The 19,758-nt window shown below is 38.2% G+C and overlaps 1 protein-coding gene across 1 annotated transcript in view; it reads left to right on the forward strand.

The window, feature by feature from the left end:
- The window catches only part of HSD17B12 (hydroxysteroid 17-beta dehydrogenase 12), a 137,136-nt gene that overhangs the window by 91,469 nt on the left and 25,909 nt on the right, over window positions 1–19,758 (forward strand). Inside the window, exons 5-6 of the mRNA XM_019746448.2 lie at window positions 8,681–8,745; window positions 9,603–9,647. Of these exons, the coding sequence (XP_019602007.1) occupies window positions 8,681–8,745; window positions 9,603–9,647 (110 nt within the window). The remainder of the gene's footprint in view (window positions 1–8,680; window positions 8,746–9,602; window positions 9,648–19,758) is intronic.

The following is a 19,758-nucleotide window of genomic DNA, read 5'->3' on the forward strand; positions in this document are numbered from 1 at the left end:
AACCAGGTGATTAATTGGGTTGGGATCCAGAGATGGCTTCCTTACTGTTGTCCTCAAAGTACCAACAGAAGAGGAAGTAGATGTAGGCCTAGGAGAAGGAGCCATGGGGCTGCAGGAGATGGTTGAGGAAAACTTTTCTAGGATCCCTGGGAAGGAAGGAAACTTGAGCATACCAGGCAGTTATGTGGCTTCCTAGTCCCAATTGATGAAGTTACAAGTAGAAGAGCCTGGCTTCTTCAGAGGATTTAGAAATACATAAAGCTGCAGATTATCTAGCTATTCTCAGGAATTTTACTAATTAGAAATTAGTTTTCAGCTTCCTTCTTTGGAAATGTAAATATCTCTGAGAGGGCCAGTAACATCTTTATTTATATCTTATTGGGATTAGTACAATATATTCAGTTATTACCTGTCTACTTGCTGGATCAATTACCCTGAGGAAATGGCTATTTTAGTTACTGAAAGATGTGGAAAAATCATTTTGAAATGGAAAAAGTGAGTCTTAGATGGGAAATTGTAGTGGTAGGTTAGTGATCAGTGGGGTGCTGAGGGGAGGAAGACTAGAAGGGCAAAATAAAATTAAGAGAGCATTGAAGGTAAACTTCATATGTTTGGAAGTATTCCCCTTCCCATCCCCACCCCCATCCCTGTTTTTTTTTGTTTTGTTTTGTTTTGTTTCTCTGTAGCCCAGGTACAAAATAGCTCAGGACAAAGAAGGGGCAGAGGCTCTTAGCCTGGATGCATAGGAAAGGATTACAAGAGTAGGATAGGATGATAGTCTGTGGAGATGGTGGAGTTTCCCTGTTACACCAGGATATGATTTTCATGCCTTCTAGACATTTAGGACACTTCCCAAACTTACATTTTGTAAAGTAGACACATTCTCTCCCTAACCACCCAGAGGTAGTGTAGACGCCGTAAGTTCAGGGGCACAGTCCCCAACAATATTGTCCTTCAGACACTACCTGCCAGTTTAGGGGTCCCAAGGCCACCTGCACTTCTGACCAATTGGCTATACATTTGGGGATTCCTATGACCCCTTCAGGTTTAATATTTTCTAGAACATCTTACAAAATGCAGGAAAGTAGTATACTTATGATTACAGTTTTATTGCGAATGATACAAATCAAGACTGGTCAAATGAAGAAACTCACTGAGTAAAGTCTCAGAGGGTTCTGAACACTGAACTTCTGGGCCCCCTTGTGGAGTCAGGACTTACCGCACTTTCTGCACATCTGTGTGTTCACCCACCAGACAGCACCACTGAGCTTCAGTGTCCAGAGTTTTTATTGGGGTTTCATTATGGAGGCATGATTAATTGAATCATCGGTGGAGTGATGAAACTTAATTTCCAGCACACCTCCCTTTTCCAGAGGTTGGGCTAACTCAGAGCCCCAACCCTCTAGTTACACAGTTGGTCTTTTTGGTGACTAAAAAATTCTGATTCTTCTCATTAGTATAAACTCAGGTGTGATCCAGAGGCCCACCATGATTAACAAAGACATTCCTACTGCCCTGGGAATTCCAGAGGAATTCCACCCCAGGAATCTGGGACAAAGACCAGACAAATTCTTTATTATACAGCAGCTCTCCTTTCCTGTTTGTTGATTCATTCATTCAATCAATCGCATACTGATTCATTCAACAAGTAAAATTACAGAGATATAGCAGTAAACAAAGCTGATACTGTTTCTGCTTTCATGGGATACAGCCATTGAACAAGTAATGGGAATGTGTTGCATGTAGTGAAAGTATGTTACTGAGAAAGCTAAGAATGTCAGAAATGATCTCTTTGAGAAAATAATACTGGGGGTGCCAGAAAAATGTATACACATGACTTGTATTCATCTTTTGTTATCAGTATATATTATTACAATTTTAATACAGTTTTTCCCTTTCTTAAAATGTGTATACATTTTTGGGACACTGTCTAAATTGAGATCTGACGGCTGGTTAACCCTGGGAGAAGAGATGTGGAAAGGGTTTCTAGATGTTAGAAACAGTACGTACAGAAGCCCTGAGGTAATGTGCTTGGCAAACTGGAGGAACTGACAAAAGATCTGTAAATCTAGAGCACAGATTGCAAAGGACAGCGCCTATGTCACCAGTGTTGCAGTTCTTGGGTTCCCCAAGATAGAAATTGAGAGGAAACCCCACACAAATCTCCAGACAAATTTTATTGAGCTTATGCTCGAGCACAGGGGAGGTAGCACAGAGGGAAGGAAGGTCCTCCAAAATGACTGTGGCGCTGGCTCTGCTTGGCTGCTTTTATAAGCTGGGTACAAAGCAGGCTTGCGTGAAAAGGTGGGCTTTTTGAAAGTGGTGGACTTTCCTTGCCCGGTAACTAACTTTGTTGCCCCTGTTGCTGTGGGGGCAAGATGGCGGACTGCTCGTTGTCACCACCCCAGGAAGGTCATAACAGCGGTCAAACCTTGATCAACTGCGCATGCGGACCAGTGTTTTCCACATCTGCAAGGGAGTAAGCCATTAGAAGGGAGATAATGATCAGCTACTTCTGCACTTTTGTGTAGGGACTGAGGGGGTGGTGGCATTCTTGTGGTCAGCTTATCCAGCATTCCTCCTGGCCATCCGGCATTCCTTCCTCCCCAGGCCCACGTCCTTATGTTATTTCCTTAATCAGACCCAGATCACAAATGGCTAATACATGTGGGCTTAATTGGAAGGACAATGTGGACACTGTAGAGTTTTAAGCAATGAATTGACATCACACTAGAGAGATCGTTCTGACTCCCACATTGAAGAGGGCAGGAATAGATACAAGGAAAGCACTAAGGCTGTTTCAGCAATGAAGCGTAATATGATGATGGTTTATTAGGATGATGGCAGTGGGAATGGATAGGAGTGGATTGACTTGAGATGTGCAGGAGATAGAAACAGGACAAATTTCTGATGAAGGCCCTCATCAAAGGTCTTGTCTGACAGGAGTGAAGAATGACAATAGTAGCTGTTTTGTTTTTACTTATTGTTACCAACATTCATTAAGCATTTTTGCATATGCCAGGCACCATGCTAATGAATCTCATTAAATCCTCAACAATTCTATGAGGTAGATATTAATATTTCTATGCCCATTTTACAGACAAGAAGTAGGCTTACAGAGGTTAAATACATTGTCCTGGATGATACAATTAGTATTTAGCAACTTCCAGATTCTGACTTGAGCAACTGGGTGATTTTTCCCTGCAACAGGAAACCCTGGATCAAGAACAAATGATGATTTCACGTTGGGATATGTTACACTTGACAGGACTATGAGAAATCCAAATGGGGATTCAAGTAGACAGTTGGATCTCTGGCATTAATGCCCTCCTTTGTGTTGATTGAGGCAGAAGCCTGGTGTAGCCAATCATGGAAAGCAGAAGAGGTACATGGAATTTTTGTATGTTTTTGATGCTAGGAGACTCACCAGGAACATTATCAGACTGAACTATAGCTCCACTTAGATGTGTTGAATGAGATTGGATTTCTAAAGTTAGAATAAGACTTAGAATTCAAATGTATTTCCTTTTAATAGAAAGCCACTAATAGTATTAATTAGAGCAGAAACTTTAACTTACAACTGGGTAAATGACCTGTGATTTCAGAAACATAAATAGAACCATAATTCATGAAATTGATAAATGTTCCTCCCGTTAGCTAAGATTTAACTATCAACCTCATGTCATCGTTCTTTCCTCGTCCCCTCTTCCAAGTTTATGTATGGCAAATCTTACCTAGTTTTGTAATGAGGATCACATAGCAATTTATAATTAAACAGTGGAAATGAAACGTTCTGTTGTGTTACTTCTGACTCAATCTTAATTTTTTCAATTTCTGATTAAAGGCACTGAATTTAAAGCCTTGTAAACTCTGTTTTATTTAGAAATTGCTACTCACAAGTGCATGAAAACTGTGAAGTTTTCAAAATGTTTTACGTGGTGTTCCAAATATCATCTGTCAGAGTATGAACATGTGCTAGCTACAGCAATATGTTAAATAAGGCAAAAAAGGAATTTTCTTTGCATCACTTTCCACACTCTGGTAGAGAAGCAATTAAAATAAATTTCATCAGTATAAACAGTTATTCTGGTTAACTGTTGCCCAGAGCTCTCTTTCAGAAGGAACTCTCCACTTGGGCACTGGTCATATGTAATAAAAGCAGGGATCTTGTCTGAGCTGCTACATCCCCAGCACCTAGAACAAGGTTGAGCCCAAAATAGGAGCTCAGTAAATGCTTGTTGACTAAATGACCACACTACAATAGTACTTCATCCTCCATTTATTAGCATGTTAGTATGTTCCAGGCATTGGGTTAAAGATTTTATGTATATTGTCTCATTTAATTCTTAGATTATTATCCCTATTTGATATGTAAGGACAATGAGGAAACAGGCTTATTGGGGTGAAATCACTTGCCTCTTGTTAGGAGCTGGTGGAGTAGATCTAGTGGACTCCGAGATCCATTTCCTTTTGGTTCCAAAGTTTAAGACAGAAGAGGGTCCTCCCTACTTTTGGTACACACACTGTTATTAACGGAGACTTTTTAAAAAATTCAGTTTATTCTGAAACATAATGAAGTGGCAACATTTTTTTTCTAATCCATTTTTATTAATGAACTCTAATAGGTTTTCCATTTCTCTAGTCTTTCATTTGCTAGAACTGCATTAGTGTATAGAACTACAAATGTGACTGAAATGTAAACTTAATATTTTCTACTTTGATCTGATGAGAAGGAAATGGAGAATACTGAGCATTATGTGTTACATTTGGGAAGCCCAACCATTAGGCGATATATTTTTAAACCACCTTAATTTCTTATGCCTCTGATTTATCTGGAAAAACAGCAGGTTGAAAGTGATCTGTGTGTGCAAGCCTGTATCTATTATTACTGTGTTTGTTCAAATGGATTTTTATTTTCTAGTAATTTATTGTTATTTGCTCCTGCATCATGCCCAACCCAGTTACCAAAAATCTAATTTTCTAATGACGTCATTATCTCTATAGCAGCTGGTTTTGATAAAGGATTCTAAAAGTCCGGTAGGTCAGAAGCAGCAGCAAATGAATGGAAAAGAAACAAAAATCTCGTATATATCCTTTTTTTAAGTGTAGGATGTGGAAGTGATTTTTAAACTTTAGTCTGATACAATTTAGAACATTTATATAACGTTCAGAATTAACTCTGGATTTTCGGAGTCTTTCAAATGCAATCCTTACCGATATTAGTGTTTTCAAAAATTCTGGATGGGGCCATGGTGAGCACTACAGAGCCTGGCGCACTGACTGTTCTCTGAGAATCACTTCCGTTTGGATTGCTCCTTCGCCCTCCACGACCTTCTCTTTCCACTTACCTTGACCTTATTCTTAGTCTGTCTTCACCTCTCTGTTCTCTGCTTCATCTCTTCTGTTGAGCTCTTCCCAATCTTAACACTCCAGTGAAAAACTGATGGAATAGGTTTTACATCTATTTGTGGTCCATTGATGAATAGTGAGGTAGTGGTGGTTGGAATTCTGAGATTACGTAGACATTATTTGTTTTCTGAAAGACATCATGTGTTACACGAGTGAAAGGGTTTTGTGAGTTCGTTGAATAAAAATTTTAAATCTGTCTCTGGTGCCTGCCTCACTTGAAGGATTTTTAAAAACTCACCAATGAACAGATATTTAATGCCGATTTAAAATGCTACCATTTAGAAAGGATTTGCAACTATCTGAATAATGTTGGGACAACTTGTAGCATTGTTTGGTTTGGTGAATCCTATAATGAATCCTGTGATATATAAAGATGGCATTGCATGTACCAATTCTTAACAAGATTAAGTTATAATGGAAATATTTCCATCCTTAACTCCTACCCAAAGCCTGTTTTCCAGTTCCCTGAAAGCTTTCTGCCTGCCATTTGGTTATTGCTGCCACCTAATGTCTCCAAATAAAATTGCTATGGGTTTGCCTTTTCCAAAAGATTGCAAGTTTATGGAAATAACAGTTTGAGAGCAACAGTTGTTTTTCCTCTGTACTCTTAAATAACTGCGCTCTGAAGTGGTTACTTATTGTGGAGAGATTATGGGTAGCATATATTCCATCAGCAAAAGGTGCAACTAATAGCATAGGAAGGGATTTAAGAGCCCTAATCCCTACTATAGGACATTTTGCCAAGTGTGACTTGGGCATGTGCTTCTCCTCATAAAATCAGAAACACTGTTCAGAAAGATCTGTTCCAGCTTTAATGTTTTTTTTCTTATGTGTATTTTTTATTATGAAAGCATAGCCCTTATACACGATACTATTTGTTTATTTGGGCTGAAGTTCTCAATGTTGAACAGGTTTTCTTATAGAGCTGTGTTAAATAGATGGCTCACATTTCCATTGTGTGAGTAGATAGGTAATTTTGATGGCGTCCCTTTGCTCAGTTAGATCCGAATACTATTGGCAGTGCAGCCTGAGCTGCAGCAACACCACCTGCTTGCTTAGTTGCTCAGTTCTTGGTGGGCTTTCTTCACTTTGTAGTACATGTTGCAAAGATTGCAGTCTCCTATGCTGCTTGCAAAGTTCCCAGCTTTTTTTTTTGTTTAAACCAAATCTGGATTTTAAAAGATTTGTATTTACATCATACACTTTTCTCTAGCATTTTGAAATAGAGCATTAATTTTTCCATGAGCTAGGAAGGAATCTGAAAAATAGACAGTTTTAGAGATACGGAAGTAAAGGGGGAGGGAGTTGGCTGCACGTGATGGAAATTTTTTTTTAAATCCTAATGAAGATTACCATTTGGCAAAACCTTTCTTCAAGGATTCTGTTATCTTAACCTGACTTTGTAAAGAATATTTTGTTCATGTGTAGCATTTTAACAGATATTTTGCTTGTTGCTGTTTTTCTTAGTCACGCTGTAATTAAGTTTTCATCTTTTATAATTCCGTAGATGGTTAGAGCAAAGACAAATGAATATAAAGCCTCACCTTCAACTAGCTTTGTCTTAATTGTTAACAGATCTTTTATACAATTGATTCCTAGAACCCTGGTGGGTGGAAAACCTATTGAGTAAAATAAAAATAGATTTGGACCTGCTGTTATTAATTATGTTTAGATACAGCCCCTATTCAGATGGACATGAATCCCAGTTAAATACAGTTTACTTGGCCATTATCCTTTGCTTACAGATTTTCAGACAGGTTTTAGTGATCTTGTCCAAGCCATCCTGACCAAATTGTGCAAGGAAAATCTTGAAACTCACAGCCTCAAGTGACTGGCTTGCTGCTAAATATAGAACTCTTATTGAGTTCCTTTGAAGTGTTAATTTTGTTAGCCTATTGAAAAAGTTACTCTTGCTACTATCAGGTTTATCTGGCACAATTCCTTATAAACTTTAGCAGACTGATCATAATTTCATTATCTGTTTGCTACTGAAACCTTTTTTCTAATACTTTACAGTTTTATTAAACATTGCTATCAGATTTCTGTTTACTATTCAATTATTACCGATATTTTTTTCTGAACTGAATACTGGATGAAGGCCCATGATGACTTTAATGTAGTGGTTAAGAGCCTAGCCTCTGAAGTCAAATTTCCTGAGTTTGAATTCTCTGTAACCTTGGGCGAGTTATTTAACTGCTGTGAATTTCAGTTTCCTAATATGTGAAAGGGAGATAATAATGGGCACTACTTAATATAGTTGTCGTGGTGATTAAATACCGATAGATAGATAGATAATCCATTTCATTATTTATTTGGTTAAAACAAATTTTAAGATATTTATATTTTGATTCCTACAAATGTTCCTTATTGTGGATTTGTCTTTGTCCTTCCAGGGCTAAGGAAACCATAGGATATCTGAGTATTAATCATACACCCAATTATATATACATTTTCTCATAGCTTCCCGATGGTCTTGTGACCCCAGTCTTACGTTAGGTGGTTGAGGAGTGGGGTATGAGGAAGGCTAACACCCGACCTGCAGGTCTTTTAAGGCCGATGGTCTAGTAGGGAAGAATAGTTACATTTAGTCTGAACCACTCCCTTGGCTTCCACCAAGAAGCCTTTCTTCACTTCCCCAATGAAATCAGACTCTCCAGGTATAGGCTCCCCTGGCACCATGTATTTTGTAATGAAATAATTGTTTAAATTCTTTTTGTTTAGTGCCTTTCTCCTCCGACTCTATTGTATGCTCCATGACACCAGAAACTGACTTTTCTTTCTGGTTTTGTTGGATGGTTAAATGAGCTCTCATTTTAGAGGTGAAGAGACTGAGACGCGTATCATACATGAGTGTTCCTAAGTCACACATTTTCTGAAATTGTTGAAAGTAAAACGCAAGTTTCCAGTCTCCAACACTACAGTACTCTCTACCTTTTGAAATTATACTGTGAAAAATTAGTATAGGGGTTTAAGCAACATCTACAAATAACTGTACCACAGAAACGGAATATAAATATTCTAAGCGGTATGGAAATCAGGAGATAAATATAAGTTCCTTTGTCAGGAGTCGGGTTAATGACGGAGCAGACATTTGAGCTGTGCATACAGGGATAGATTTTGGATGGAAAGGTGTGGGAAAGGTCCCTCCAGCCATAAATAGTGTTTGATGTCATCATACGTATCATTTTAGCCTTGAAATCTTTCATCTCATTATTTCAATAAATCTATAAAATACGTATGTTAGCCAGCTAATGATCTTGTTTTATTTCAGTGAACAACGTGGGAATGTCGTATGAGTATCCCGAATACTTTCTGGAAATTCCTGACTTGGACAATGTAAGTCTTTCTTTGTATATAATAGTAACAAAAGGAATGCATAGGAACAGAGGAGGCAATGGGACACAATGGCTCAGGCTGTGAGCTCGAGGGTCCAGCTGCCTGAGGTTCGCACCCTGGGTCTTCTACTTGCACCTGAGTTACTCTGAGGGTGATCTCAAGGATACTTGATATCTGTTCCCTCACCCATAAAATAGACAGCTTTTAGGGATGTTAGAAGGATTGAAGGAGAAAATATTTATACCCTCATTTGTACAGTGCCAGGTTCAGTAATAGCTCTAGTTTTATTCTTATTTTTATTATATCAAAACAGCTCTGTTTTAAGTATTAGGATTCTAAACACCAATTTAAAAATCATAAATGTGTTAATGTATAGCAGTATACGCGTTGATTCAGGTAAACTAGCTCTACCAAAATGAAATCTGTATCCTTGATGCGTGCATAATTCTTTAATAAAAACTAGAAAAACATATCATTGAAGAAATATGTAAATTTTTAGGAAATTGTTGAAAATCTTAGATTCAATCATTTCTCCTTTCCATATTATCAGGAAGGAAACTGCAGTTTTCATATTTATTTTAGATTAAGTGTGTCTTTTTGCTTTCAGATTTTACTTGCACATATACCTTGGGTTTTGTACATTAGCATGAATTGCTGCCTTTGTTAGAATAGTACTATAACACTGACAGTAAAATAAAATCACCTCTCCACCCCAACTCCTGTCATTTTCCCGGGTCTGTACTATATCTGGGGAAACTTCCAGTGCATCTCTAGATCACTTACATATATGTATATCTAATACAGTCATTTCCATGATCAAATCTATATAAAGTTATCAATATATATTTTTTTTGCAGGCCATCAAGAAACTGATAAATGTTAATATTCTTTCTGTTTGTAAGGTAAGCAGCTTCTTTAGAAATGTACCACCCTTTTTGGTTGTTTCTGTTTAGGAACACAGACATAATCTGTTTGTTTGTCTCAGTCACCTCTTGTTTCGATGTAAGTGTGTATTTCAGATGAACACGGTCTATTTCCTTAGGTCTTTAATTGTATAATTTTGCATTTTAACAACAGCAGATTTATTAAATTCCTCCTATATGCAAACACAGTGGTAGGTCCAAGGGCTATGGATTCTAACTTAGGCTGAAGATTGATTTTTATGAAGTTTTCATCTATGTGCTACACATCACTGATAAATTGTTTCCACTTTATGTTTCCTGTGACACATGTAAGTTGAATTAAATGTTGCGGTAAAGTATTGTATAGGAAGTATGGGACTGTAAAGTAATGAGAGTGGTTTTTATTAGCCACACATAAAAACTACTCAATTTTCTAGTTGCTAGGCATGCATTCTACCCGTTGTTTGTATATACTGAGAAAAGACACCACAGCTAATACATACTAAAAGGAAGACCAGCTAGCAAATATGAAGACCTGAGTGTCATCTTTCTTTGTATGTTAACCGTAGCTGCAATAAGATAGCATACCTTCATTATACATACCAGACCATCAGAAAGTATTGCCTGAGGCAGAATTCCCATGGGCAATGTCAGATACTTTAAATTTGAACAAACTGATGGAAAAGCCAAATCCACTTTCATTAACTCTTATGTACTAGTCTAAGGAAATAAAAAAGTACTTAACTCAAAATGATTAGAATTAACCAGATAAATATAAATAAGAACTTAATTGTTAATTTTCACTTTATGGCATAGTCTTGACCTTTTTCTCTCTTGTGAATGTTTAAAGAAAAATTCTCCTTGTGTCTTCATGTTCTGAGAAATCATAACCCTTACACAGGTGATTTCAAGTCCAAGGACCCTGAAATCTTATGCCTTATCCAACTTTTTAGGGATGGCTGTGTTTCTCCTTGTGTGATATATATGTTGCTTTTCAAGTGTGTAGTTAATTCAGTTTTTACATGGTTTCATATGATTTTATCAATATGGTTGATTCAGGTAAACCAGCTCTACCACAGTGAAAGCTGTGTCCTTGATGTGTGCCATTTAACATTGGTAGCTTGCTGCTTAAAGCCACCTCAAACAAATTATATTTCAATGTGACAAATAATTTTATAAAACAAGTAATCACTATCTTTTCCATTGTTGTTGTTAACCAAGGTTTTCTCTCATGTAAGATTCAGTTTAAGCAAGGTGACAAGTAGATCTGTGGGTAGATTTGGAGCAAAAAGAAAAGCACAAAATCGCTGCTTTTAAAACATAGGTAGTATGAATATATCTATATAGTTTTAAAGGTATTTTTCCTTGGCGTATTTATATAAATGTAATCATTATGAGGTTTCAGTTATCTGTATGAGGTTTCAAGTTAATTAAATAACTCCCCTATTTACTAGTTATATGAGCTTGAGCAAATTACTTTACTCTGTGCTTCAGTTTTTCATTTATGAGTTGAGAGTGATGGTTCTTTTTACCTAACAGTGTTGTTTGCGGAGTTGAGGTAATAATATGTCTAAACTCTTAAAATAGCATTAAAATAGCGTCCAGATCACAGTAAGGGCACTAAAAGAATGTTACTATTATTTAGTTCAACTCAGAGCTGACAAAGATTTTTAGTAAATTATGTGCAACTATAACTTATTTTTAGCAAGCAAAGTTTTTTAAAGAAAATATTACTTCTGGTCTTTTTATGTTTCTTCGTTTTGCCTTTTGAAATTACTGAGGTGTACTATTGTTTTGAGAATCTTTTCTAGTACATTTGGCTAAATGCTTAAAAATAATGAGAGTTAAAACTCTGTACATGTGCTTCATAACATATTGTAAAGAGCTAATGATGAAAAATATGTTCAAGTGTTTGAATTTTATTTTATAGAATTGTTAATACTAGCTACAAATTAGTCAAATTAGTTTCCTGACAATTTCAACACCTCTGTCAAATAAACTGTATAATGTGTTGCTCCAGATACATTAGTGTTTTCTCCTGCTTGTTAGTACTTCCGTGTTTGTATGACTTTATAGTATAAAACCCTGGAGCCTCCTCTGTCTCTCAGAGCATGCATTTGTTTGGCTGGCAGTACACAGAACACTAATGATAAAAGGCCAAGGTCCTGACCTTGGTCCGTGAGAGCCAGTCAGCTTGCTGTGCCCCAGGGCCATGCTCTGCATCCTTTAGGCCGCATCTGAGCACAGACCAGGTGTGCTGGTGGTGCTCACCTCATAGCCCTGCGTAAAGATGAGGAGTGCAGGGGACATGTGGATAAAGAGGCACAAATCCAGTAGCATTGTAGGGTACCTTTCAGCTTGTTTAAAAAAAAAAAAAGATGAAATAAAAAGAACCCACCAGTCCTAATATCTTGACAAATATAAAATGCTTCTCTCACCTCTTTATTCTTTTTTTTCACTTTCTTTTTTTCACTTCGGCATATATACTTGTTCCCATGAAGTGAGTTAGTGGAGATAATGCTAAGTTATTAAACATACCATGTCATACACTGTGAACCATATTGATGGGAAGTATCACCCATAGAACTGGACATATGCCTAAAATTTTTGTATGTAAACCTCTTTTTTTGCAAATCAGATCTCACATAAGAGAATTTGCTATTTAAAACATGTCTTCCTTAAGCCAAATAACCATTCTTTATCTTTAGTGTAAATATGAATTTTCCTGTTCCTTTGTGATAGACACTTTTAGTAGAAAAACCATTCCAAACTCTTGATGTGTGCATCATGGAGTTAACATCTGGAGGACAGCCAACTGGTTTGTGTTGTACAATAGGCAGGCTCAGTGTAGTTACCATCTCTGTAGCACAGTTGGCTTGTGACTGTTCAGATGAGAAAATGGTGTGACTCAACACCAGGCTGCGAGTGGTGTGCCTGAAGGCCAGAAAGAGAAGTTAGGACGGGATTGTGCAGGGCCTGAAAGCTGAGCTCAAGAGAATGGAGAGCCATAGAAAGCTGTAAAGTAGAAGTAAGGTGTGATCTGTTCTGCATTTCAGAAAGGCAGTTCTAGTGGCCCTGTATTTTACGGTGTGTGTTTCTCTTATTTATACTGAGAAAGGGACACTCAGCTTGATGAGGTTTCCCAGGTTTAGTGCTCTATCGTGCTGCTGTCATTTGCCCTATGGTACATTTTGATGAATGGTTCCTATTGTCCTTTCATTGACTATGTTACGTTGCCAGGGCCAGGGCTACATTTCCAGTAGCAGTGGCTGTTTGGAGCCCTGGAGTAACTTAAAAGAAGATGAGAATTGGTCTGGCTTTAGAATCTTACAGGGTTTTATGGTGGCTGGACATCGGGGAACTGGGGCATGGATGTCTGCAGCCTAAAGCCACAATAAAAGCATCGAAAAGGTTTATATAAGAAAGAGAACTACCCCTTCCCACCGTCAGTGTCGGTCCAAGTGTTATCTCTTCACCAAACCACACGATGGGGGATGACTGGCAGTGAAGCTTACAGGGAAAGACTGAAGAAATCGGCCTACCCTTGTGACCTTGGGCTTGTGCCTCTGATTTGGAGATGGTTGCTGGATAGGGCCCCAGCATCTTGTCAGTTCTGTGCGATGCCACGAGCATTGAGCGACCTGGCTTTACACTCCTTCAGGTCCAGGATTATCGCTTGATCCATGTGCTCCTGCCCTGTGTATCAGAAGGTCAGGTGACTGTAAAAGTCACATAAGTCCCTTATTCCACCAGAAGAAAAACACAAGTGAAATACCCTGACCAAAGGACCTGCTGGTCATCACCTGACGAAGTGGTGCTGAGTGGTTTAGACGGATATTGGGAAGAAATATTAACCGGAATGCTTCTGCCTATAGATCCTGATGTTTAGTCATAGCGTCCAGTTTAGCTCTCCTGGGCCACTGAGCAGTTCACTTTTCATCTTATCTAGTGATTTAGATTTATTTCTCTCTTCCCTCTCCATGACTTACTTATCCGGGCTGCCCCTTTACCAGGCATAATACGGTAGTTGAGGCAACCTAAGGGATGTTTAGAAGCCTTGTTGCCTCCTTTTCCAGTTTTGCTCTCAAATCCTTCAGGGTTAAATTTAGTCTTGTTCCTTGCAGAGCAGATAAGTGCCAAGGTGAGAAGAGCCGTGGTGTGGAAATTCTAAATAGGTGACCAATGTGGCAGGGGCATTGGCTTTAAACTAGAGGAGAGGTCCTACTTGCGAGGGTTTTTTTGTGTTTTTTTTCCCTTGTGATTTCAGATGCTCTGTGACTAAAATCTAAGATGATGACTGTCATCAGAAATGGTGGAGTTTAGAGATAATTAAACCTCCAGATATTGAACCATACTCTTCTAAAATAGTTCCAGGTTTATGCTTGGAGGGCTTTCCATCTCGGAATACTGAGAGAATTGGCAAATGAAATTATTGTATTGATTACTATTAGAGAAATCATGGAAAAGGGGAGAAGTGCCACACTCCAGAGACAGATAAATATAAATCCTGTTTCAAACAGTATACTGAGCTTCACACCAATCCAAAGACAAGTTCTAAAACGGATCTGGTGTTGTTTGTTTCTGTCTTGAGATCTCATTTTAGCATTTGCCAGATTGGGAGTCGCCTGCCTTCTCTACGCCTGTTTTTGGATTTCTCTAATGACCTCACGTTTTAGGACCTCAAGACACTATAGACTCTTCACTCCTTTTCAGATGGACACTGCCCAAACCAGTTACCTGAACTGCTGGTAGCTCGCTAATGGTGGGAATACCATTCCTTCTGATGGTACTGGACCCTGAAGCTACTGCGGGGCTGGGTACATAAGGGGGGCAGTGAGGAGTAGCCCTTCCTACTCCCGAATCCCTTAGGAAACGTCCCAGGCTACCATTCTGACACATGGAGGGAATGTTCCAACCTTCTTTCTTACCTTTCTTAGAGCAGAGAAGGAAGTGTGTGAGGGTGTGGCCTAAGGGAAAGTTTATGAACAACCTCCACTTACAGTGTAGTACCACTGAGTTTTGTTTGCTTTTTGGGGAGATGGGGAGAAGGAGGCTGAAGCAGGAAGTCATAATTTAGTTCTTCCTTCATTAGATACTCAACCAAAGTGGGGACTTGAAGTGATGTCTTGTTAGAAATGCTTGGAAGAACTAGAGATACTTAGTGTGAAGGAAGGAAACGTGACGTCACACACATTCACACGCACACTCACGCACACACAGTTATGTGCACACTCACAGTCACAATCACACACACTCACACACACATCTAATCAAGACCAATTCTACCTTCTAAGTATTTCACAGTCTACTCAGTTCTTGTCATCCCCAGTGATTCCTTCTAAATCCTAAGCCCCTAAATTTCTCAGTGGGAAGTACTAGAATAGCCTGTCCGGCCTTTTCCATCCATCTTCTGTTCCTCTTGTTCAGTCTCCGTACTCCAGCCAGTGTTACTTTACATCAGATTATATCACACTGCTGTTAAATCCTTCAGCGACTTCTCCTCCTTTTCCTCAAGTCCAGACCCTTTAACGTGCCCTACAGGGAAGGACCCACCTGATCAGGCTCCGACTCACCCCTCCAGTTTCACCTCAGGTCTCTCTCCAACTCTGTGCTCAGGTCAAAGCACCTTCACTCAATCTCTTGAACCTAGTGCTTCCTCAGGTTGGCCCCTCTCCGTGGAAGGCTCCCTCACCTCCCACTCTGTTAACTTTCCTTCAGTTCTCAACTCAAGTGTTACGTTCTCGGGGGTGGGCTTCCTGACCCCTGCAGACTAGGTCAGGTCTCTTAGCCATGTAGTTTCAGTGCCTACTGCATGTCTTCCCTGCACTCAGCACGTCATTTTTAGTTTAGTGTCTACAGATTGTAAGCCCCTTGATGTCTGGTACCATGTCCTTTTCGTGTCTCACCATTTCCTAGCCCCAAGGCTTGCGTACGCTGGGTATACAACAAATGATCTGGGAATAAAAAAATGAATGAACTAAAACACTGAAGATTCTAGTTCTTTGGGATTAAGGGTCACACTTACTGTACGTGGCCCTGGAAGGCTGGACTTAGATCCATTGTGGATATTTACACTGAAGTAAATGTGAGACCTTCCTAATCTTTGGATCTGCCAGAAGTGGAATGGGCAGGAGGTGAGTTCGCTTTCTGATTCTGGGTCAGAGAGCATACCTCTGTGGGCTGAATGTGCCCGACCGACCAGCGTATTTCAGTTGGCTCAAGCAGTGTTTCCAACGCTGGGACATTTCACACCCAAATTGCTAGCTTCTCTTGGGAAAAATCTGCCAATCAGGTAACACGGACCTGAACTGCTGTGTGGCAACACGTTGTTAGAGCTGAGGATGCTAAGTAGTTAGTCCTGCACTGTCCAGATTACCCGAGTCCCCACAAGGCCCTATTGTCTGGCTTGCTGTACTCATTTATGTTACGGACCCGGCCCGTTTAGGCATTGAGTTTGTGTCCCTCTGTTCAGACAACTCCCAGTGTTCAGTATATTCCAACTGCATAACTTCTTAGTGGAGTTGAAGGATTAGAATGGCTTGGACAGAATAATTCTGTTCCATCCCTATGATTATCTGATTCCAAAACACTTGTGAGGCCCTTTACATGCTTTTGAAAAGTTAATTTTTTCCCTTCTGATACCACGATGTATTCATTGTATATCACTCAGCCAGAAGTGGGTAATGCTGTGCCCTGCCCATGAAGTAGATAATAAATGTTTGGATGGATGGACGAAAATCATAGGAGAAACATTTGTTTCCTTTTACTTACGTGGATTTGCCTCTGGCATGTGACACAGTACCAGTAGGGGGAGCCCTCTATTAATTTGGAAATCTGAGAAGAATCCCTGTTCAGTAGGCGATTTAGGGATTATGCTAAGAATTTATCCCCTCACCCTGCCCTAAGAATTCAAGTTAACAACATTAGGAAATTGATAAGTTGTAGGAAGGAGAGTGTGACCCCCACCCACGGCTTTTCTAGATGAAGACATTCCAAGTTAATATCTAGATTGTTTTAATCCTTTTGGAAGTAGCTATCGTTATGCTCCTAAACATTTCCAAATTATTGACTACATTTAGCCATAGTAATGGGCTGCTTCAGAGATAACCACAAAATGAAGGCTTTGCCAAACTGCATGACAACTACTCTTTTGATAGTTTTCATCTTCAAAAAACGAGGAAGTAGTTGTAGATTGGTTTTAAGGCTCTTTAAAGCTCAGAGTTTATAGAAAAAATGCCTTATACAGTAGTACCTCGGTTTTCGAACGTCTCCGTTGACGAACATTTCGGTTTACGAATGCTGTAAGTTTTATGGATCTGTGGTATCATTAGATAGTAAAATTCATGCTAAATTTGCAGTTTTAGAGGTTGATTTTAAAGGTCTGGAACGGATTAATCCATTTTGCATTATTTTCTATGGGGAAACCGCGCCTCGGTTTTCGAACGTTTCAGAACTTGAACACTCTTCCGGAACGGATTATATTCGAAAACTGAGGTACCAAATGGGAGAAAATGTAAAAATCTCTTAGAGAACTTTAGGGATTCTTTTCTCTTCCCCAAATCTGTCACTTTTTTGAGAAGTCAGCTTATTGGGAAAATTTAAGTAATGGAAACTCTTAGCATATTATATAGTCTGCTGAACTTGGAGAAGCAGTATATGGTGGTGTATGTGTCCTTTTTACTTTTTTTTAGAGTTCATTAAGTTATAGCTTTAGATTTATTATTAATTTGCATGCAGCCCTCTTTTTTAGAAAGTTCTTTTCTTTTGTTAAATTATTTTAACATATATCTGACCAGACAGAATTAAAAATGTTTTGGTTTCTATGGTGTAGGGTTAAATTTCAGGTTAAGTAATATGGGACGGGGGGAATGGCAAGGAGGGATCTTAACTTCCACAAAGACTGAAACTTTAGTAAAGAGGGAAATCAAATAGTATTCGGAGATCTCAGAGCACTCTGTAAGTTTTATTTAATTAAGCTTTTCACCCCCTGCGCAGTAAATACTCTGTTAGCCATACAGGTAACATTAAGCATTTCTAATTAAATTGTATTCTTGGTACCACAGAGCTCAAATTACACTGTTTGTCAAAGGAAATGTGTGCTGTATCGTTCTAGTACGATTTCCAATCTAGCTACCTTCTAATTTCTCCCAAACAGGCTTTGTATATTACCGTTGTTACTTTATGTAATTCTTTTCACTATTATGCTATGATTTTTAAAATTATTGTTAATGATTCCAATTGAAAACTTGTTTAGGCATTTGCATCTATTTTCTTTTAATTTGTGTGGGTTCATTTTTCAGTGGTTTGAATTCAGATCCTGTTTACTCCAAGCAGGTTTCTCTGGGGTAGAGGGCAGGGCAGAAAGGAACAAATGATTATTTGTGGTGTGCTAATTATTTGTATGAATAGCCTCCATTCTTGGGGTTTTGCCAGGATTCCAGGGCAAGTTGTTAAACTTTATTTCCTGTTTACGTATAATGGTGATACAGATGACAATATTTGTTTCCTTATTTTACTAAATTATTTTTAATTTTAATCTTCTTGTTTTGGTTGTCTTTTTGAGGATTATGCAATAGTGTTTCCTTTATACTGTTCTCTCAAAAAAATGACCAAATGCCAGAGGTTACATGATACAAAAATAATTTGCTTCTTAAAATAAATTATGTGCTTGTAAAATAATTTGCATAACTTGTGTAATTTGCTTGTATTACCGGTTTTCATACTAAATTAAAAAGTGGGAAAGCTAGTTGGCTTCTGAGTATAAAATAAAGTTCCTTATATAAATTCTTGGTTATGATGCCAGAGAAGTGAAAGAGAAAAAAAAGTTGTATCCATGTTAATTTCTTTTAGAAATAACATTAATTGTGGGAGTTTTTCTAATTAGAAAACAATGCAAGCAATTGCCAAAAATATGAGAAATATTTAAGAACACTAAGATGGTTACATTTTAATATATTTTCAAGGATTTTTCTAGGCTAGCCGATGCAGTTTTGAGATAGGTATCTCAACTAAATGATCTAATAATACTGATTTTGATATTTTTATGAACTAAAGGAGCCTCTTATTTATTTCCCATCCAGAATATACATAGGTATGTCAATAATTACCAGTAAATATTTCACTCTTGAGAATAAATATGCAGTGTCCCCAAAAGGAATTCTAAATTGAGCTGTCATTGATGAAGACGTCCCTATCTCTTTGTATATTTGTATACATTATAGCCAGCTTGCTTACAAAGTGATACAGTATTTAGGTGTGGTATAACATATACTGACCTTTCCTCCTTTGATTTTAGGCCTCCAGGACTTTTTCTGTGGTGAGGATGAATGAAACTGTCACTAAAAAAAAATTGTATATAAGTAGGAAACATTTGTGTGTGTTTTTCTGAAAGGATTTGGAGCTCTCATTATCGTCGAGGCACTATTGCAGCAACTTTACTTTTCAGGAAAGAATTAAAATTGTTTGCAGTATACTTTGGAAACAACCCCAACATAGAAGAAAACAAGTATAGAAATCATGCTTACTACACCTTTTTAAATGTTCTTAACCACTGAACTTACAAGTTATAGTAACCTTATTTTCACAATATCTTAAGAGGAACAAAAAACTTCCTGGTACAGCTTTTATCACTTGCAGATGGCCTAAAATTAGCACATTGAGTTAACTCCAGAAACAGCTTGTGAGCTGTGAAATGGAGTTTAGATAGTGAGATTTCACAGAAACGCTTGGGGTATGGTATAAATAACCAAATATCAATCGATGTGTATAAAGCAAAATGAGACTACTAATAGCTTAGTGAAAATATCCTACGTACAATTGAAGGAGAATTTAATTTGATGTGAGTGTAGTGAAGCCTCTCCGCTTCTGCGTAGAATATTAAGAATTATTTGTATACACATACCCAAACGAAGAAGGCTCGAAATTGAGTTTATGATGATTTATAATCCGGTTAGGAGGAAAGATAATTTTAAGTATTGATGAAGGTATTAATCAGCTTTATAAAAGCATGCAGATTCCAGGTTAACTTTTCTCAGGCTTTTAAATGTTATTATTTGACAGATCAATAAAAGATGTTCCATGTGATGGCAAGGAGAAATAACTTAGAGTCAGA

The sequence above is a fragment of the Rhinolophus sinicus genome, linkage group LG06, assembly GCF_036562045.2.
Source record: "Rhinolophus sinicus isolate RSC01 linkage group LG06, ASM3656204v1, whole genome shotgun sequence".
Taxonomy (NCBI): Eukaryota; Metazoa; Chordata; class Mammalia; order Chiroptera; family Rhinolophidae; genus Rhinolophus; species Rhinolophus sinicus.